At 43.8% G+C, this 20,888-nt stretch overlaps 1 protein-coding gene across 4 annotated transcripts; it reads left to right on the top strand.

Moving 5' to 3' along the window:
• Positions 1-2,669: 2,669 nt before the first annotated feature.
• On the top strand, positions 2,670-20,589 carry map3k7 (mitogen-activated protein kinase kinase kinase 7). 4 transcript variants are annotated; one of them, XM_070849031.1, is made up of 18 exons: positions 2,670-2,862; positions 3,463-3,578; positions 3,696-3,806; positions 3,975-4,040; positions 4,142-4,187; positions 5,398-5,536; positions 6,919-7,047; positions 7,948-8,072; positions 8,511-8,641; positions 9,397-9,478; positions 10,154-10,263; positions 10,397-10,544; positions 11,193-11,273; positions 14,113-14,180; positions 15,907-16,006; positions 16,792-16,853; positions 17,049-17,164; positions 18,790-20,589. In XM_070849031.1, the coding sequence occupies exons 1-18, from the start codon at positions 2,799-2,801 to the stop codon at positions 18,968-18,970; spliced, it is 1,875 nt and encodes a 624-aa protein (XP_070705132.1). In that variant the 5' UTR covers positions 2,670-2,798; the 3' UTR covers positions 18,971-20,589. The 4 variants fall into 4 exon arrangements, with proteins under 4 accessions (XP_070705132.1, XP_070705129.1, XP_070705134.1 ...); XM_070849028.1 differs by having other exon boundaries at positions 10,133-10,263; XM_070849033.1 differs by having other exon boundaries at positions 3,459-3,578; positions 10,133-10,263.
• The last annotated feature ends 299 nt before the right edge of the window (positions 20,590-20,888 follow it).

Raw genomic sequence — 20,888 nt, 5'->3', positions numbered from 1 at the left:
GATAGTGATGCATTAAAGTTTAACTTGCATTGAAGAGCAAATATTGATTGTCCTCACATTCGGCTATATTTTCCTAATATGATGTTTGAATAAATTACACATCTTAAATCTAAATTTAAAATGTATCATTTATCATAGATTTTATTTTATTTTATTTTATGCCAGCATTTTGAGTTTGGCTCACCTTTCTGCTGATACTCTGGATGCTGAAAGATAGCACTATTACTATAGTTCACCCATGACTGCAGACCTGTACATGGATCCAACTCCATCATCAAGTTTGCGGACGACACAATGGTGATCGGCCTCATCAGCAACAACGATGAGACAGCCTACAGGGAGGAGGTACAGCATCTGGCCGCTTGGTGTGCTGACAATAAGCTGCTCCTTAACACCAGCAAGACTAAGGAGCTTATCATTGACTTCAGGAGGGAGAGCGGAAACACGCACAACCCCATTCACATCAACGGGATGGCTGTGGAACGTGTCTCCAGCTTCAAGTTCCTGGGGACTCACATCTCTGAGAACCTCTCCTGGTCCACTAACACCTCCAACCTGGTCAAGAAGGCTCACCAACGCCTCTTCTTCCTGAGGACACTGAAGAGACACCACCTGTCCTCAAGCGTACTGGTGAACTTCTACCGCTGTGCGATCGAGAGCATCCTGACCAGCTGTGTCACTGTCTGGTATGGGAACTGCTCTGCCGCAGACCGTAAGATGCTACAGCGGGTGGTGAAAACTGCCCAACGTATCACAAGGACTCCTCTTCCAGCCATCGAGGACATCCAGAGGAAACGCTGTCTGCGTCGAGCTCGCAGCATCCTCAAGGACTCCTCCCACCCTGCCCATAAACTGTTTGTCCTCTTACCCTCCGGCAGGCGCTTCAGGAGCCTCCGAACCAGGACCACCAGACTGAGGAACAGCTTTTTCCCCAGAGCTGTCTCCCTACTGAACTCTGCCCCCCACTGCCCCCCCTGCCCCGACACATCACCATACTGTCCTCTGTAAATATAGTATTTAAACCTAGGTAATATGTATATCACCTCAATCTGTATACACCTGTATTATATGTACATTCCACTCTCAGTCTAATCCGTATATTATATTTATATTTATACTGTAGTTACTAGCACACATGTTCATAGCACTACTCTGTATATAGCACCTGTAATTCTGTAATTCTGTATATTCTGTACATACCTATATATATTTCTGCACTTTTTCTACAAATTGCACTTCTGGTTAGATACCAAACTGCATTTCATTGCCTTGTACTGTACAGGTGTAATGACAATAAAGTTGAATCTAATCTAATCTATAGTTATCAGTACTATAACACTGGACTTGTGGAGCACCGAAGTTATTTCTTGAGTTTAGTAACAGTAGTTTGGCAAGTATCATTCACTTTCTCTGGAGCTCTCAGCTGCATTTCGCAGGCTTTCTCTGCAGATGGAGGGAGGCTGAGGCTGCAAACCCTTGACTGAGCAAAACTCCATCTCTTTTGCAGCTACTGATCATTTGCACTACCACGTTGTGTGTGTATAGTCTTCACTGTGTTCTACTATATTACGTTTTTTTTTTTAACACTGTGACGAAGACTCTGTCACTGATAGTGGACGGCACATGTTTCAGGGTGTGAAACAGAGCTGATGCATAGTGCTGGCTTATATAGAGGCTCCAGAGGTGCAGCAGGTGTGCTGATGGCGGAAGGTACCATCTCTAACCGGGTGATAGGTGATGTTACCTAACTGATGAAGTTGTGTGTCAAAGCGTTGGGGTTTATTTAAGGCCTTTGACTGGGAAGTGGTGATGCCTATAAGTAGTGATATTTGTGTGATATTTTTGGTTCATGTAAGAACTGGCAGTGAAGCTGATTGTTTAAAGGGAAGATAATTGATTGATCCGCGGTTGGTTGGTCCGGGGGGAGGGGCTTAACATTTATAAGCCTCTGGCCACCAAAGCTCTTGAGGAGTCAGTGTGAGGGGGGGTTGGAAACCAGACAGGTGACAAGTATTTTTTTTGGGGGGGGGGGGGTTGTTTTGCTGTGGACGTCCAACTTTCTGTTTTCCTCACTGTTTTTTGTAAATAAAAGCACCTCAATAACTTTTGCAACTCAAGCCATCTTTTGTTATCTTTTCTTAGACAGATGACCCACCGGTTTTTGTAACATATACATTTTCGAATATTTCTTTATATCTGTATCGTTGTATTCAAATCTCAGGGAGTGTCATCTCTCGTTTCGTTGTAGTGTTGTTGCAGCAGTAGAATGACAATAAAGACTTTTTGATGGAAGGAACCTGTGAGTTGCCACTGAAATATGAAGAAAACCAGTCATCAGAACCATGACTGCTTGATTATTGTGATTACTTTAGTCAGGTACTTCACTTGAGTATTTCTATTTTACATTTACATTTTACACTTATATTTCAAAGGAAAATGTCTTTTTTTTTACCTCTCCACATCATACTGACAGCCATAATAATCACAGGATAAGATTTTAGACAGTCTTATAAAAATGCAGGGTGGTGAATTAAGCCCACCTGAAAAAGTTGCAACATTCAACTGTTTTTTTTATTTTTTTATTTCTTTTTTAGAGATGGAAAGACAGCTCCTGGTCGGTGTGCAGGGGACTCAATTGCAGTGCGCACACACTTCCTGATGGAGCTGTTCCTGCGGAGAATAAAAATACACTCCTAGCAAGCCAGCTAGACGAGTTGTGAAAAAGTTATGTCTGGCTGCCAAGTGGATATAGAAAGACTATTTTTAAAATATGGACGCTATTCCTCGGTTTTCCGTACATGAATAGTAGAAAATCTCCCCATGTCCAGAGAACCGGCACTGGTGACAAGTCTACTGCGAAGGGTTGGGATTGTTGAAGCTAATGTGTCATAGTCGGTAGCTAGCGTTAGCAGTCAGGCTAGCCAGCTAACGCAAGCTGGTTAGCTAATACACTGTAGGCCTTGAGTAGCTTGTTTTCTTTTTTACCTACGAGTGCGATATGGTGATGCTGACTTGTGGTCAGCACCAGCCTACAGTGACGCTATGGGCATGTAACGTCGCTTTACCACACGCCAGAAGCTAACTTTGTGCTCACGTAAATGTTTTTGGTGTTTTGTTGTTAGGGCAGCTACAGTTAGCCGTGCTACTTAAGCTACGCGGTAATCCAGCTGGTTGACTGCATTATACCAGCTGACACAAGGCTAACGTTCAGCCGCTCTACCTGTTGTTGACAGGTCGCCACAGAATATGTAATTATCCGTGTGGCTGTGTGTTCACTTCTCTCACGTATTCACTACTTTACGTGTAGCCATGTCCGGCTGTACCCACACGCCGGTTTGTTGTTCGGTTGAGCCGCTGTCACAGATGTTTTGAAGCACCCTTATGTTCAGTTAAACCGTGACAAGTCATTTACACTCATGTCCTTTTTTTTTTTTGTCTGCAATTTGCTTTCTGCTCAGTAAGTTGCTAGCTCGTCTTGGCTAGTAATGTCTCTAACGTTACCATCCGCCGACATACTTGAAACACCTCCTGGATATCCGTTTGAAGAAATCAACTATGAGGATATTGAAGTTGAGGAGGTAGGTCGTGTTTATCCGTGTGGTCAGTCACTGGTCGGGCTCGATTACTGCTTTTTCGTGAAGGCTCAGAAGATGCCCGTAAACACATTGTCCTTCTTGTCAACTGTCCGTTTGCAGGTGGTGGGGAGAGGAGCTTTTGGGGTTGTTTGCAAAGCCAAATGGAAAGGCAAAGATGTTGCAATCAAGACCATTGAAAGTGAATCAGAGAGGAAAGCCTTTATCGTTGAGGTATTGTCATTTGAGTTTGTGTCACTACTGCAACATCAAAGTTTAAATTGATTGAATGCCACCAGCGATAACAAGGTAGATTACCTCTAATGACTGGACTGACTGGGTGATAAACATGTGTACTCAAGGTGTGCATGCAGGCGCATAATGTTTCATCTCTATCTCTAGCTCCGGCAGCTTTCACGCGTGAACCATCCGAACATTGTGAAGTTGTATGGCTCTTGCCATAGTCCAGTAAGTTAAACGTTATTACATGTGATGCTCTATACTACACAGTACAGGCTTGTGTGTTCATTTGCACCCGTGAGATTCTGATCATCTTCTTTCCCACTCAGGTCTGCCTCGTGATGGAATATGCCGAAGGTGGTTCATTGTACAATGGTGAGTCTACGTGTGGTACCCTGGAACAATACTGTTTTATTACCGATGACGGCATTTGTTCCACTTTGCTGGTAGCGAACGCAGCCTTGCACAGACATGAGAAGAAGCCCTGTTCAGTCGACCCTCCCTGTGTTTGCATGCTCAGTCACTTGTCCGGTTCCTTTATCAATTAGACTTTGCACTTCTAGTCATGCAGTTGAACCTTGTCTGTCCCTGCATTAAATATCCAAATGGACTTGGGGGGGGTATTGAGGCGTGACACACCACAACATGCAGTGGTACTATAATGTCTTGTCAAAGATGCACTCTGTGCTAGTCTTTCATCAAAAATCAGCATCATGGAGTTTTTCTACGTATGACCTCAAGAACAACATATAACCTTTCAATCAATCCTTGGTAATGTAAGACTTTTATTTTGAAAGAATTAATACCCAAATCATAGTTAATAAACATCCACCGTAGCTAACAGAAAGACATGCTGATTTAACTTTGACCTACCATATATACATTAGGGGATTATTAGCTACATTTAGAGTTGCATGGAATGAATAAATAAATAGATAAATAAGTAAAGTGATTTCTGGACAATTTGGTTAAAGCGTTGGTTTGTTTTCAACCCGTCTGATTGTCCAACTGCTTGTGTTTCTGGCTCCATTTGGACGTTGATGTAGCCATGACGCTGTGTGTCTCAGCAAGTGCACTGGTGAGAGCAGCGTGGTCATAACTGGTTGATATGACGGCCAAAACTACAAAAAAAAAAAAATCAGGCCCAATCGGTAAACTGCAATCAATTCAATTTGGTTGTCGCGACATGCGGTTAGGGGCTTCTCGGTTCTAAACGAATCGTCCCATGTAATTCAGGTACTTGATGTATGCATGAGTGTTTCATACTGTAACACATCAGTGGTTAGAACAGCCAAAAGGTTCAGACCGGCAGGCTTTAGTTTCTCCAGGATGTGAGTTCTTCAGTATGGGACTTCTCCCTAGTCGCTGAATCTCTATCAAAGTTACTCCTGGGAGTTGCACTAATACAGTAACTTTGATGTGATTCAGCTGAGCTGTGAATACGGTTTTGGAACCATGTATTCTCCTGGAATTAACTAGTTGAAGAAGCTAGAAGAAAAGGGCAGTCAGGCCTGTGTGTATGTGTATGACGGTGTGGGGTTTATTGTCCGTGGTGGTGGTTGTGACAGTGCTCTCTTGTCCACAGTGCTGCATGGTGCTGAACCCCTCCCCTATTACACTGCTTCCCATGCCATGAGCTGGTGTTTTCAGTGTTCCCAGGGCGTGGCCTATCTCCATGGCATGAAACCAAAGGCTCTCATTCACAGGGACCTCAAGCCACCCAAGTATGCTCCTCCTCACCTCACACACTTCTTGTCTCTCCTGTTTCACTGTGCCAACAAAGTGCCTTGTGGTTTCCTTTAAACTGTTTGAATTAGTCCGTGCTGTTCAACAAATATTTTACTTTTCTATTGGTGTGGACTGTCTGATATTGTGATTTAGATGTAGAACTTTTTTTTTTTTTTTTTTGAGGAGCACAGTACTGCAAGCCACTTGATTACAACTGTGCAGTTCCCCATGTTGCAAAATCTTTACATCTACACATGCAGAGTGACTGTGTCCTAAACAGGCGTGAACAGGTATGCAGAGGTGTTAAAGTAGGCTGGCTTTGAACTTCTCTCTCAAGCTCTTTAAGAGCGTGTACCTGCTTATTTGCATGTTTATTATTATCATATATATTTAAAGTTTAGCAAGACTACTTCACTTTTCTTGCTGTGTTTTAACGTTAAATCAGAGCACTTTGATACTCCCCTCCACTCCGTGTAAAGGTTCTGTCTGTATTCAAATTATTTATCATTTCCTCCATTCATCGTACCCTTCATTCATTGCAATGAGACCACTGCAATAGCACAGTGGGGGATCAGGCACAGAGCAATGGTGGTGAAAAGTCGAAGCTAAAGGCACCGCATAGGCAAAAAAAACGTCCTAGTAGGTTACTTGAAATTCTTGGCTGTTACATCAAAGGAAAAAATTATTGGATTTGTGAGCGTTTTAAAGTCCTTTCTCATAGTTTTAACTGCCATACAGTGTTTTCTGACATCTGATGGAAGGATCTGTCGCTGTTCTACTGGACTCGGCGGATCATATTCCATTATTACAGTAGTACCTGAAGGCACCAAGGCAGCCCCTTGCATTGTTTTAAAGCTGTGCTGTGTTATCAGTGTAAACACACAGTAGCATAGTGTGACTGAAGGATGATTAGATCCCAGAGGTTGTTCAGTCTGTTCTGGTGGAATGAAGGCTCCTGGCAGGACTCTCTGGGAATGACCAGCTGTCTGTTTCCTAGAGGACTGTTGTGGAGTTTCTAGGAATAACGAGGTCATGCATTGTGACAAATTGTCAACTCTGGGTTATTGTACCTTTAATTTATGTGTATACTCTTAATGATTCTTCCAGTGTTACCCCCCCACCTGTACTTGGATGAGATTGTGCTAAAATGAAAACGCGATGTGCAATTTGTGTGTAGATGATGTATTAAAGTGGGAAATAAAACATGTCGTCACAGGTCAGAAAGGTAGGAAATGACTCTCTTAGCATGTACGTTGCTCCTGTAGTTGGTTACAGCGCCGTTTCTTCACTCACACAAGCGGCGAAGCTTTGACTTATTTCAAATTCAAAGTATTGTCAGCTTCTAATGGGCTTTATTTTTTTGCTTTCTTTGTCTCAGTCTGCTTCTAGTGGCAGGTGGCACCGTGCTGAAGATATGTGACTTTGGAACAGCATGCGACATTCAGACCCACATGACCAACAACAAAGGAAGTGCAGCATGGATGGCCCCAGAAGTATTTGAAGGCAAGTATGAGTGGCATTCCAAGTAGTTGAAGAGTTTAGGATACCTGCCCTGGCTCTTTTTTTTTTTTTTTTCTTAATCTAAAAAGCGTATTCATGTATCCTCTCACTGTTTGGTTTCTATAAATGCCCATAGGATCACCGCGATCCAGTGAATCGGGCTTATCCATTTCGTTGTGCTCTTTCTTTCAGCCAACTTTTTGTTTTGTCACCTTAATGGCAGCTTAGCGCTCCCAGCATGGAGGCATCAATTCTTGATTCATCATCAGCAGCCCTACCTTCCTGCTTTATTAATGGTTGTCTCCCAAGCACAGTGAGAAGATGAATGGAGTGATGCTGGTGGCTTTATTTCCCTCGGGAGACGACTGTGTAGAATTTGTGTTCTCATTCAGCCAGAAGCCTAATGTATTTCTACATGATGAGACGTGTTCTTGGCAAGGGGGTTAGGAGGAACGATGAATTAAGCTGCAGTCATTATCTTGTTTTTGGAGGCAACTTACAAGACTCCAGTGCAATTAAACAGCTCACTTTTGCCCTCCCGCTGAACCCCGTGCAAGTAATTTGCGTCAGCGTAAAATGCTATCAGAACGCCTCAGCGCAGCAACTTTTCAGAATAGGTGTGTGATGTACACTTTAATTCTGCAATAACAGGCTCAGTAATTAAGCAGCATAACTAAGCAACACAGGAGCTGTTCTTTGGTAAAAATTGCTCCCTCATTTTCATCCTCCTCCTCCTCCCCCGACAGCGGAGATGAGACAAAAGCTGCAGTGTTTTCCCAGGCGCATCCATGCTCTCATCTCAAATGCGCCACAGAGAATTACATTTATCAGTCAGTCAGCAAATGTCAAACTGAGCCTGTTTCACCCTGTTTGAAAAGGACCTAAGTTCTTCTGTCGTTGCAGGCAGCAATTACAGCGAGAAGTGCGATGTGTTCAGCTGGGGGATCATTCTCTGGGAGGTGATCACTCGCAGGAAGCCCTTTGATGAAATTGGAGGACCAGCTTTTCGCATTATGTGGGCCGTGCACAACGGTGAGTCGCCGCGTGTGTTTTTGTGTTTGGGTTGGAGCTGGAGGATGCAAAGGCCACATCCAGCTGCCAGCCGCCGAGTCCTCAGACATGCCTCCCCTGCCAGGCCTGCTGTGGAAACTGTGAAAGTTAAGAGTCTGGGAGAAGAGAGCAGCTAAAAGGCATGTTCACCTGTGCAGCGCTCCCTGCTGTATATTCTAATCCAGAGATGGATGGAGGAGAATACTAATGGGACACTAATAATACCAGAGGACAAGTTTAATATTTTTCACCACTGAATGTGCCTGCCAGGGTCATTACTGACTAGAGCAGCAGGATACAGGGGATTTAGCATAAATTCGCAATATTTCTTTGCTTGTCTGCTGGGACGCCAACAGTTATTTGTTCCTTTGACTCTGTGAGAGCATTAACTTTATTTTCCTCTTATTTTTCCACATTTAGGCACAAGACCTCCTTTAATCAAAAATTTGCCCAAGCCCATTGAGAGTCTGATGACTCGCTGCTGGTCTAAAGACCCCTCTCAGCGGCCTTCCATGGAGGAGATAGTGAAGATCATGACTCATCTAATGAAGGTAATCACCCCTCCCTGTTAGGCTTTCATTAAAGACAGACCTGGGGGGCACTTTGGTGGCTCACTTGGTAGAGCACGTACTATTAAGGCTTAGGCCTTACAGCAGCGGCCCGGGTTTGATTCCGGCCCATGGCCCTTTGCTACACGTCCCTCCCTCCCTCCCACCTGTTTCATCTCTTCCTCTATGTAATTAAAATAAGATCAGAGCCAGGAAATGAATGACACAGATAATGTTACAGTACAGACTCTAATGCTGTCTAAAACAATAGACTTGCACTAAATCCTCCTATAGGTTCTAATTTCAGAGGGGCGTTGATTCAAAATGCCTCGTATTATACAGATTGGTGTTTCTGTTATTTAAGCTGTCCTCATTGAAAGAAATTCAGTGGACAAAATATCAGAAACACCTGCCTGTATAATGCAATGCAGTTAAACAGCACCACAACCTCCATCCTCCACAATGACCAATTTCCAGATATGGAACTGATGAACATTTGAACCTTTGCTTCAGCATATTGTTACTTACGTTTCTAACTCATCTTATGGGTCCTCGAAATGGGTCACGAGACTACAGCCTGGCTGCACGTAGCTTTTTGTTACAAGATCAAGGCATGACGGTGCTTTATCTTTGAGTTAACCCCACTCTTTCATACAGAGTGAGCTTGGATCTTTAGGTGTATCTTTTAGGAATGAAAGTCCTAACGTCTTTACTGTTTGTCAAATCCCTTTCATTCTGTTTTTTCCCCCTGTATGCAGTACTTCCCAGATTCCGATGAACCCCTGCAATATCCCTACCAGTATTCAGATGAGGGACAGAGCAACTCCGCAACAAGTACAGGTACAAGAGTCCCCTTGAACTGTTTGGGATGCACCAGTACAGGAAGTTCATGTTAAAAGCAAATGTTGTCAATGCTTATCAACACAGAAGGATGTGGGAGGAAAATGCATTATTCTCCATTCATTTATATTTAGTTTCCTTTATTGGTGCAACCCCTATTTATGGATTACATATGTATTAGCTGAGAAAATCTACCTCATCTCAGAATTTGAGGTAGTAAATGTCTGGAAAAAAATATGATTTTCCCTGTGCAGAATGAAATGAGTAAAATTTAGGTTTTTAGGTAACTTAAAGTCTCGTGATTTAAATGTGTGTCTGATTTACAAACCATTAAACTGATTTACAGCCCACAAGATGGAAATCACACTTCTAGTGGCAACACTAATGCAGACAAGAGTGGACAGAAGTCTGTTGTTTAGTGAATGTCCAGACCTGGCACTGAATCTGTGGGAACCTATCAATCTATTTCAAATCTCTAAGTTTGTCTGTATAACATTACTCAATTAGCTTCAATTATTTTGAGTTTTTTTTTAATGTTTTCAGTGTTGTGAGCCATCAAACACTACCAGAAAACACCACAAAGAATAATGTCAAAGCTTGCAATAGAGAAAGCACGAAGCCTGTACACGCTCTCTCCTGTCCTGTGTCTAACAGGTTCATATGTGGACTGTACAGGCACCAGCACGAGCAACAGAAGCGACGCAAACATGGAGCACAGCGATTCACAAGGGAGCAACGATACTATCAAGATAACGCCTCAGTTTGCTCATCACTTTAAGCCAAAGGTAAAAAAAAAAAAAAAAAGTTCTCCATTCTTCTTAATTTTGATCAAAACTGTCGAAATTGTATCTGTAATAATAGATATAGTTCCAGAAGAAAACAAGCTTCCGTAGTTAACGTTTTATTTTGCTCCATCAGGGAGACCCGTTGAGGACTCTGCCTCTGTCCAGGGGGGGCAGTGTTGAGAGCCTGCCTGCACGAACGCAGTGCCTGACATCGTCTGACAGCAAAAGAATGAGTGCTGACCTGTCAGAGCTGGAGCCCAAGATGCCATTTGCACCCGCAGGTAATGCCAGACATTACGCGGCGCAAAGCAACACATGAAAGGCGAGCGGAAGAGGAGCCGATTAAAGCAAACTGGCATGCTCTCATGATTTCTGTTGAATTTATCCTGTTTAATAAGAAAAGTTGCACATGAAAGGCATGCAGTGTTGTTGTCGAGGTGAGTCTTGTTCCCTTCCAAGTCCATAAGCGTGCTTTCCTCCTTTTGAGGTGATTGATTCCTCATGTGAACCCCGTCAGACCCAGCTGTCAACCGTCCTCTCCTTTAGGCTCTGACAGGAAGCAGCGCACTCACCTGAGACCTCAGGAGATCCACGCACGGTTTTCATTTGAACGGGAGTTCATGTCAGCGATTTTGTTGTTGCTCTTTATTTTTTCAGACTGGAATGTAATTTTAATCAACAGAGCTCCTGCCTTTAGATTTTCTCCAGCATTTGAGCTCAATGTCTACTGTTATCTGTGCTGAGAGAAGCAGTGCGGCGGCTGCTGGCGGTCTACGCGGCGCGGACGGCGTGCATGCTGCCCTTGCACGTACACACTGTATGCTCTGCATGTGTATGGCCCGCATTTTCCAGTCCAACCGTGGGCTCCCAGTCTGTCCTAGTCTGCATGCTTGTTGTGTTTGCAGCTGTATGTGTGTGTGTTTTCGCAGCACGCCCCCAGTATAAACGAGGCCACCGTAAAACAGCGTCATTCGGCACCATTCTGGATGTCCCCAAGATCGTCGTCACAGGTATCACGGGGCCACTGGGCTTCCTGGTGACTGGTTGGAGCTGGCCTGGCTGTGTCTGTGGGTTGCTGTGCTCTTGACATGACCCCTTTCCTGTGTGTCACTCCATATGATTCATCATTCATATTGAATTGGTTGCATGTCTTAGGGCAGTTTATCACAAAAAAAATTCTATAATTTAGTTGGTCTTGGAGTAATACACATCAGGGTGGCCTCATGTCTTTCTGTCTATGTGAGATATTTAGTTGGCAGACGCAGAACATGAGTTAATATTCTCATCTGGTGTTACCTGTTCTACTCCAAAGCTACTTCCAACTAATTAAGTTTCCTCAGAGGCTGATGAGTCTTTCCATCACCTGTATCAATAATCTGTAGATGACTTCAGGAAATCCAATCAGTGTATGATATATTTGATCAGATGACTCAGATGAGATAAGCCTCCTAACTCATGGTCCTGTCCTCCCTGTCATCTCTCTGGCTTGGCTGCTGTAGAGTCTACAGTGTAGATCATGGATAACAGGAGTAAATCAGTGCACCAATTCTCTGCATTTGAGCTCGTCCTTGCCTTTCATGCATAGAGGACAAAGAGAAAGCGTGGCAACTTTTTTTTTTTTTTTCTTTTTTTCACCCCCTCTTGCTCTCTTTACATCCATTAACTTTGAAAAAGTCATTTTGATTAATTTCTGTCACATTGAGGGTCAGAGCTATTATTACAAGATTCGGTTGAAAGGAATGGGGACAGCTCTGGATGTCAGGAAAGGCCTCTATTTTGGAACCGTGTGAGACACACTGAATGAGTTTAACATTTAATCCAGTGACTAGAGGAGTCGGCTTGTTCATGGTATCAAAAGTATCTCGTGTGCATAATTGCATGTGCACACCTGGACATCAGGCCTTTTCCCCAGCATGTAAATCCCTGTTGGCCATTGAACAGGGGTGTAACGGAGTACAAAACTCACTTTGGTATGTACATTTTCAGTGCAGCAGGATAAACCAAATGACCACAGATTAAGCTGCGCAGAGAGTTGTTAGACCACTCTTCACATGCACTAACAGCTCCCGACAATATGGAACACAGTTTACTGTGTCAGTGTTCCTGTGACTCTCATATCTGTATGTAACTTTCATTGCTTCATGAGTTTCATATGCGTTTGTCACCCTGACAACAATGTGTGAGACACCCATGGGCTAATCAGAGTAGGAAATATAGCAAACAGACAGTTAATCCTTTCGATTCAAACTTTATTCGTTCCTCAGTGGGCGATTTTGAGGCAATAAAGTTTGTAAAAATGCACACAGACAATTCATTTACACAGAAAAAAAAACGATCAAGAGCTGAAAAATACGAGGGTTGTCAGTGGACAGCTGTAGTTATAGCTGGCCAAGCATATGGAACACCGCTGCACAGTATGTCAAAGTGCATTTATCAATTAGATCTAGATAGATGGATCTAAAGTGTCCAACGGCCAAAGCTTTCCAGGCAGGTTTCACACTTTAACCAACGGCTGGCATGTTATGGCCATCATTCTAAAGTATTAGTAGTAAGTAGTTTGTAAGTAAGTTTGACAGGCTAATCTGATGCAGCACTCCGAAAGAAGTTGCATACCAAACAAAACGTTATGTACAGTTACACCCCTGCTGTCAAGCAGCAACTCCAGAACTGGCATGCATATGTTTGACTTATTTGGACATTAGACCAATTCCATTAAAACTCAATCTGTTTCATTAAAATTAAGTAAAATATTTGCCCAAATTTAGAAAACATCCAATTGAGCTGCATGACAAAGACCTTAGAGGTGCAGCAGAGAGCTCCACTCAACACAGTGCAGCAAGTGCTTTGTGTTCCCTTTGCAGTGCTTCTTGTTTTACGCGTTTCCTCGTGCTTTGTTTCTTCTTTGTGCCAGAGACGGAGCTTGTAGTTAGTCCCGCCAGATAATCTCTGGCATCTGTATCACTTCTGAAGTGTTTGCAAGCTCTGAAGCGCTAGTATCAACTTGATCAATTTCAGATCGTTTCAGAATGCACATACTGTGAAAGAAATGACTCGATCATGTTGCATATTGCTAGAATGTGAAACCTGGGAGGTTTATATACCGCAGTGTTTCCCACACCATTGGTTTATTTGTGACAGCTGCCACATCCACACTGACCGCCACATATTAACACTCTATTTTTTTGTACTATTTAAAAGTTAATGAACCAAATTCTTATTTAAAAAAATAAATGATTATTTCATTGTGGAGATACCAGTCAGCTACCACCACGAACGTGATCTAATCCTGAGAGCAACACTGCACAGTGGATTGAAAAGAATAGGAACTCAAAAGGCCATGATTTTTGAAGTCAGAAGAAGGCCTCATTACTTCTTGAAAAGCTGACATTTTGAACACATCCAATCCTTTACTCGACAGCAGTGATAATTCTGCATGACGTGTAACTTGACACGAAGCTGCGGCTGTAAAAGCAGGTCTATCTTTTGACTGCAGTCACTCTACATGTCTGCGACCTCACCTCGCCACCTGCCCCGAACCCAAACCAGCTAGTCAGCGGCAACCTGTCATACAAGTATGCTCAGCTGTTGCTGTGGATAGGTTTGGTCTATCATGATGTGTGTGTGTGTGTGTGTGTTTGCTGTGCACTGTTTAGCGCTCTGGTCACGTTCCAACCATGCCACAGAAACATGTTGACAGGCCAGGACATAAAGGGGTTAAATCCTGTGCAGCTGTCCCTGTATGGTTCTGTAGGTCTGGATATCCCTCAAGTAAACACAGGCACCAATCTCCCACCATCACTATCACAGCACGCTCTTTGGGGTCTCACGCCTCCTCCTCTCTGTCCACAGCCTCATGCGAGCCTCAGAGACGCCGGTCTGTACAGGATCTGCCGGGTATCAACACAGAATCCAACCAGGTAAGGAAGTCACACTCAAACATTACTTTTAGATCGCAGAGGGTCTGTGGAGTTCCAGTTTGAGGAAGAAAGCTGTGTGTGTTTTTTTTTTGTTCCATTATAAAAATAAGATTGTGTTTCAAGTTTATTTGGATAAAACATTTCCACCTCTACAGCTCCACTGTATGCATTAAGTCTTACAGGGGACCACTAGAACTGGTTGGGTTGCTTATGTTGCTCTGATGCTGCTGGGGTGGTTGCTCAGTTCACCCGCCCGTCACAATGAAGACCAACAGAAAATATGGTATGACCGTAGTTTCCGATTCACTTTCGAAAGAGGAAATGAAACAGAAGTTACCAAGATGGAACTCCAGTTCTTTGAGTATGCGCGCAGCCCTCCCATCACAAAGTGAACGAGGGAATGAAAGCACAGTTGCTTCGGGGGGGGGGGCGGAAATGTAGTTATGGCCCATATGCAGTAGTCCTATCAGCGCGTACGATCATTCGTCGTGGGGCTCTAAATCAAAACCTGTGCGGTAGGCATCGCAGCGGGACTGATGTTTGTTTGACTATAAATCAGCTGTCAGTCAAGCACACACACAGAGCCCGTCTCACTCAGGAGGGTTTCTGGTACATCTCCAAAGACCTTATTTCCTTTCAGTGATGAAAAATATGAAAATCACTTTGATGTTATTTCTGACAGCACGAGGGGATGACTTTGGTAATTTCCATTGGACTTTTATTTACGTAGGATGGGAGCTAATAAACACCCATGATTCAAAGATTGACGATGCACAGATCTTTATGTAATTCCACCCTGTCAGTGAGCTTTATTTCTCTACTTCTCTACTGTATGTTTGTTTTTTTTTTTTATTCTCATTATTCCTTTCCTCCTGTGAAGCCTGGTGTATGTTTGACTGATGCCATCTTTCAAAAACATTTGACGCATTTGTCAAGAGAGCGAAATCCTCGGGGAGAAAGTGTCATCGAGTCTGATACGCGTTTGATACGTCTATTCCGAGAAGATGAAGACATTAGCGCGGGAACAGCACGGCTCTGCCTCCTCAAAACACAGCCATCGGCTCGGAGCACTTCTCCTGCCTCTCCCAAACATTTGTCTCCATTTGTTTAGTGGAAAACCCCACAGCTCCGCGCAGTCAGAAGTTCATTTAGAGTTCACCGCAAAGAGGTTTGTGCAAAGAATACTGTTGCTAAAGAAGATAAATTGTTCCGCGCTGCCTGTGGGATCAGCTTACCCTTCGGATTCCCGGTGGTGTGACAGTGCCATTGATCATGGAGTCGTGTTTGTGTGAAGTTGCTTTTGATTCTTTGCCATTTCCCAGACTGGCATCTAGAGAGACGCCCTGAAACACTGGGTGCTGGTAACACTGGATTAACTTATGGTTTCATGGTATGTGTTCTTTCAGAATCATCCTGTTCCATTTTAGACTAATATTTACATATTTTGGATTTTCATTCATTCTTCTTCAAAGGTTACATTTCGCTAGTTGTATTTCACTGTAAGGCAAGTAACGGACTATATTCAACAGGCTGTACTTTCAACAGTTGTAATGTAGGTTGTGGAGGTGGGTTTCACCTCCACCAAGCTGACACGGACTCCTGATGCTGACAGAAATCCCAAATCACCAAGCTTAACTCGGCTCATGTGCATCATTAGGAGACTTCAAACACACAGAAGCCGTGACTGGTGTCTCAGTTGATTGACAGCGTTCGTCTCCTCTTGCAGGGGAGCAGGAACAGTAGCCGGTCCTCCAGTCCCAGTGTGAGAATGATGCCACCTGACAAGACGAGCAGCAGAGGTTACTTCTCCCCCGACGACCCCACAGGTACCCCGTGGCATCTTTTCCACAGAACTCTGCTGCCACGGCGCAATCAACAGAGTGAATGAGACAATATGAAGCACTCAGTAAAAGAAAAGATCGAACATCGACAGTGCTCTCTCTCCTCGTAACAGACATAATGAGACAACTAGACAAAACTTAAAGAGACACAAAGAGGCAGACAGCTAAAAGCATGGCTGAGAGTGCCAGGTACAGACAAGGTCTACATCTCACTCACCTTTTGATTAGAAACAGTTTGCATACTGTTTGTGGAACAGCACGTGAGAAAATGTGTACCTGTGGTCGGCCCTCACCACAATGTCACAGGTAACTTTCACACCAGATTAAATAAGCTGAACCCAATAGTGAAACAACTTCCTCTGAACTGTACTAAACAGATTAGGTGTGAAAACCTCCCTACAACCATGTTTTCTGGTTCCTTTTACCGCACAGGTCCATGTGTTTGACGCCATGATTTAGAGGAATAAGTGAAGGTTGAATTTTACACCTCAGGTGATTGATAGAAGCAGGCCGCTGCTGTTCGTCACCCTTTAAACCTTCTGGCTGTAACAGCATCAGTGTCATTATGGCCAGATGTTGTAAATCTGTCTGGCTGCACCAAAGATGTTGTGTACAGTGTTAATCACCTCTGGTCAGCCCCAAGCGATGGGGGCAGTCGGGGTTATTTCTGAAGAAAGACCTTTGGTGGACTGTTGACACTGTTCATGTGCAGTCAGAAAAAAAGAAACAGCCCTTACACTCTTTTTTTTTTTTTTTTGTCATTTCCTCAGACACCAACGGCTCAGACAACTCCATTCCCATGGCTTATCTCACCCTGGATCACCAGCTGCAGGTACACCAGCCACTCGGCCTCCAGCAAACAGCATGACACACAACTAGTCTGTGGTTCCATTGAGATACTGTCAGATAAAAGCTTCATCAAATCAGCTTTCCTAATTTACTGAATATAAGCACGCATCGGCAGTGTCAGCGAGCAGGGCAGAACATTTTGAAGTTAACTAACAGCAACATGCACGTTCATTTCCAGCCACTTGCCCCCTGCCCCAACTCCAAAGAGTCCATGGCCGTGTTTGAGCAGCACTGCAAGATGGCGCAAGAATACCTGAAAGTGCAAACTGAGATCGCCCTGCTGATCCAGAGAAAGTAGGTCCAACTTCACAAAGCTGCCAGTTTTCATCTTGTTGTCAATTTGTGCTTAGGAGGGCGGTGAATCGCCTCGCCAAACCCAAACCAAAGCACGGCGCATCCTGGGAAGATCCCGGGCAGAACAAACAGGGCCATAGCAAGGCCACTTTTCATGAGAAAGACATTTTGTGGAGGTGTGTGTGTGTGTTTACAGAAAGCCAAATGATCAAATTTAGCCGACAAATCCAAGGCAGTAGCTGCAGAAGATGAGCAACCATGAACAACCATGTTTGACTTCTTATATTTATACAGCATGGACGAGTCGGCTGGACAGGATCAGCATTTGTTCCTCAAAATCTCCTCTGTTTGACGACGGTCAAGCATTTGTTATAACATCCCTGTGAGCATAGCGATGGTGCAGGTCTAGAAGAAGGTCTGCTTCTTTACTCAAATGTAGGTAGCAAATCTAAATGTCAAGTTGACCCCTGTGTTATTTTTGGGGGGGAAGTTGTTTATTCCAAAGTGTTGCCAGTGGATTTGCTCAAGGATGAACTTTGCCGAAACACTCTGTGACTTCAGCCAGCTGTGGCTCACTCACTTGCTAACGCCACTCCTATACCGCGTGCTAATTGTCTGCAGTATGCACTAGATGCTACAGATCGAATAGGGTTCCGTCTACTTCCAAGTAAAGTATAACAGCCCCTCTATGTAAAAATGAATTAGGAAGTTCAGCGGAAGATGACGCGAGGCTTCGGCAGTCCGAGTTAATCAAATCAAAGATATCAGATTCAGGTTTAGTCCAAGATCCTCTCTTTGTGCTTCAGCGGCTAGTGTTGGCTTGCTACGGTGCAGCAGGGGGATGGTAACACAGAAAAGGGTTTTTCATACTTAAGTATGACAGAGAGAGGACATAGATTACAGATGTGTTCGCCTAAGAGCTGCAGGGAATCTGTGTATTTTGCCAACCTTATTCGTGTGTTAGTTCAGACACTGAGTTTTCATACACACAGTGTAGTTCAGCTTGACTTTAGCCAGTATGTTCCTTTAAAATATTCCCGGATCGGCTCCAACACCTGAGGGACAGCTCTACTAAACGGACTTTGGAAGATACCCGACTAACTCGGACTGCTGAGGCCTCATGTCAGCCCTACATTGCATGAAGTGTAGAGGTAATATTAGGTTTACCGTTCCAGGTGTGTTCTGACTGGTGCTCAGTTCCCCCTCTAGCTGTGATTACATGTGATGGATACAAGGACTAAGTAGGTGCTAAAGACTGAGGTCTAATCTAAAGTGTGTTCATTCATTCATTCATTTATTTAATGTTATTTTAAGTAAGTATAGTTCCTTTATTGATCCTTCACAGGAAATGACTTTGTCACGGCAGCAGTACAGGCAGCAAGACAACCAACACTTAAGGCACAAAAACAAAAGTAAAAACAGAAACAATATATAAAATATGTACAATCTAAAAGAATAATATAACATAAGACTAGTATACAATATAAAAAATAAAAAGAAATAGGCCTTCATAGGTCATCAAAAGTACATTTTTTAGTCGTAGAAAGTCATGGAGAAGTCAGGGAATTTTACATTTGACTTGTGGACTCGGGGGGTTAATGTTGCTTCGTGTCCCTTGTTTGCAGAAAGGAGCTCATCGCTGAACTGGACCAAGACGAGAAGGACCAGCAGAACACGTCCCGTCTGGTGCAGGAGCACAAAAAGCTGCTGGAGGAGAACAAGAGTCTGTCCACATACTACCAGAAGTGCAAAAAACAGCTGGAGCTGATCCGGGTCCAGCAACAGAAGAGACAGGGCACATCGTGATGAGACAGAGACACATGGACTGCTACCATCCCCCCTGCCCACCCCCCCCCTCATCATCCCAGCACTACAGCACTACACTCTCGTGCTACACACACACACACACATACATACACACTCTTCCCAGTCCAGCTTTTTAAAGAGACCTGCACTTTGCTGGGTCCTGCATGTTGCATTGTAGACCCTCACTTCTGTCCAGCAGGAAAGATGACATCCTCTGTACATACATTTGCACATCCTCACAGTGTACTCTGTGACCGCAGACCAAACAATCACTGCGCCGCATCCCGCGCCACCCCCCCACCCCCAAAGACTCTGCTGCTGTGCCCCCGGTATGGACCTTTTCTACAGCGGCGACGCATCCCGCGAGCGACACAGCCGGCTGCCGAGTGTGGGTTGTGTTGTTTTCCTATACGTTCGCCCTCAGGGCCTCTGGGCTGCCCGCTGACAGCCACACCGTCCTCCAGAATGTGAAAACCGAGGCTTTTTCAGCAAAAAAAAAAAGAATGCAGAATATACGCAGAATCTCGAGAGCAACGAGGGTGTTTGAAACCTGTTCTCCAGCGCGTGCATAGAAAACCCCTGTTATGCAAAACACACACCCCTTAAATCAACCTATTTATCTCTAACCTCTCTAAGTGTGTGAGCATGAGCCCTCCCACAGACCACCGCACCGGTTTATCTCCTCGCTGGTTTTGACGCAGTCGGTTCAGAGAGGGTTGAACTTAACGTCAGACATCACAGAGAAAGGAGCCGCTGTGTAAACCTGGATGCTGCAGTAATGATCTGCCCCTCATACTCTTACAAAAAACAAAAAAAAAACACAACTAGCTTCCATAGCAGATACGGGGGGGCTGTGGATTCCCCTTTTCTTTTGACTTCAGTATTGTTTTTTTTTTTTTGCGTGTAGATGTTTTTTTTTTTTGTCTTTTCTATTCAGTAGCTCACTTTGTATGATAGCTCTCGTGTCATTTTTGCAATAGGACATATTTTATCTGGTCTGGGAATGCCCTTGCGGACAAAATAGAGGAGCTCATACAGTAGCTCCCTATACAGTATCTAGTTTGTTTTTAGTTCACATGTTGCCTTAGAAGTTGCCTGCATTTTAAGTGCTTGTTTTATGTGACATTTTAGTGGGGATACAAGATAAAAAAAAAAAATAATAATAATAAGTTATCATGTAATGCAAATTGAATGAAATTCTTTGCTGAGGGGAGTGAGGAAGCTGTACGTCAGTGAGCTGATGATGTTCCCACCAGCTTCATCCATCCAGAATGACGACATGTACTCTGGACCGGGTGTGACGTGTTATTTCTTAGCCTCATATCCCATCAAGTGTTTTTGCACAATCGCTGTGTTTTGTCCGTTCATGTGCAAAAATTTTAGTTTTCATTTTAAGAAATTCTGTTTTTTTTTTTTAAAAGTGCAGACTCGTCGAGTCTCGCTTTTAAAGCCGTTACCGTGCAGGAGTGAATCTTCCCTCGAGGCTCCTGTCGACTGAGAATTCATCTACCACACATCCAGCCCACTGTTTATTAGGTGATTCCTAAGTTATTGGGAAGTGAGGTACAGTATATGTCAGTGAGCAAGGCATTATGAAATAAACTGAATTGTGAAAAGATGCTCCTTTTCATGCCTGAATGTTTGCGTTGAGTGCATTTACAGTGTCCTCGTGTTTTTGCCGCACCCTTTAATGTTGATTTGTGTAGGAACGAGTGAATGCCACATATCCAAACAGGGTCTTAAACGCCATCCCTAGACAGGTCTTTGAACACGAATCTGCAGCTCTGTGAGGCTGAACACTGGCACAGCTCAGGTCAGCATGCGAACATGCTGAGGTTTAGCAGGTATAGTGGGAAAATTGATGGGAAAGTCATTAGTTGCAGGTATTTAGTCATAATCCAAATATTGGACAAAGGGA

The sequence above is a fragment of the Pempheris klunzingeri genome, chromosome 18 (genome assembly GCF_042242105.1).
Source record: "Pempheris klunzingeri isolate RE-2024b chromosome 18, fPemKlu1.hap1, whole genome shotgun sequence".
Lineage (NCBI taxonomy): Eukaryota > Metazoa > Chordata > Actinopteri > Acropomatiformes > Pempheridae > Pempheris > Pempheris klunzingeri.
The sequence above is the reverse complement of the archived record's forward strand: the minus strand, read 5'-3'. Positions and strand labels throughout refer to the sequence as shown.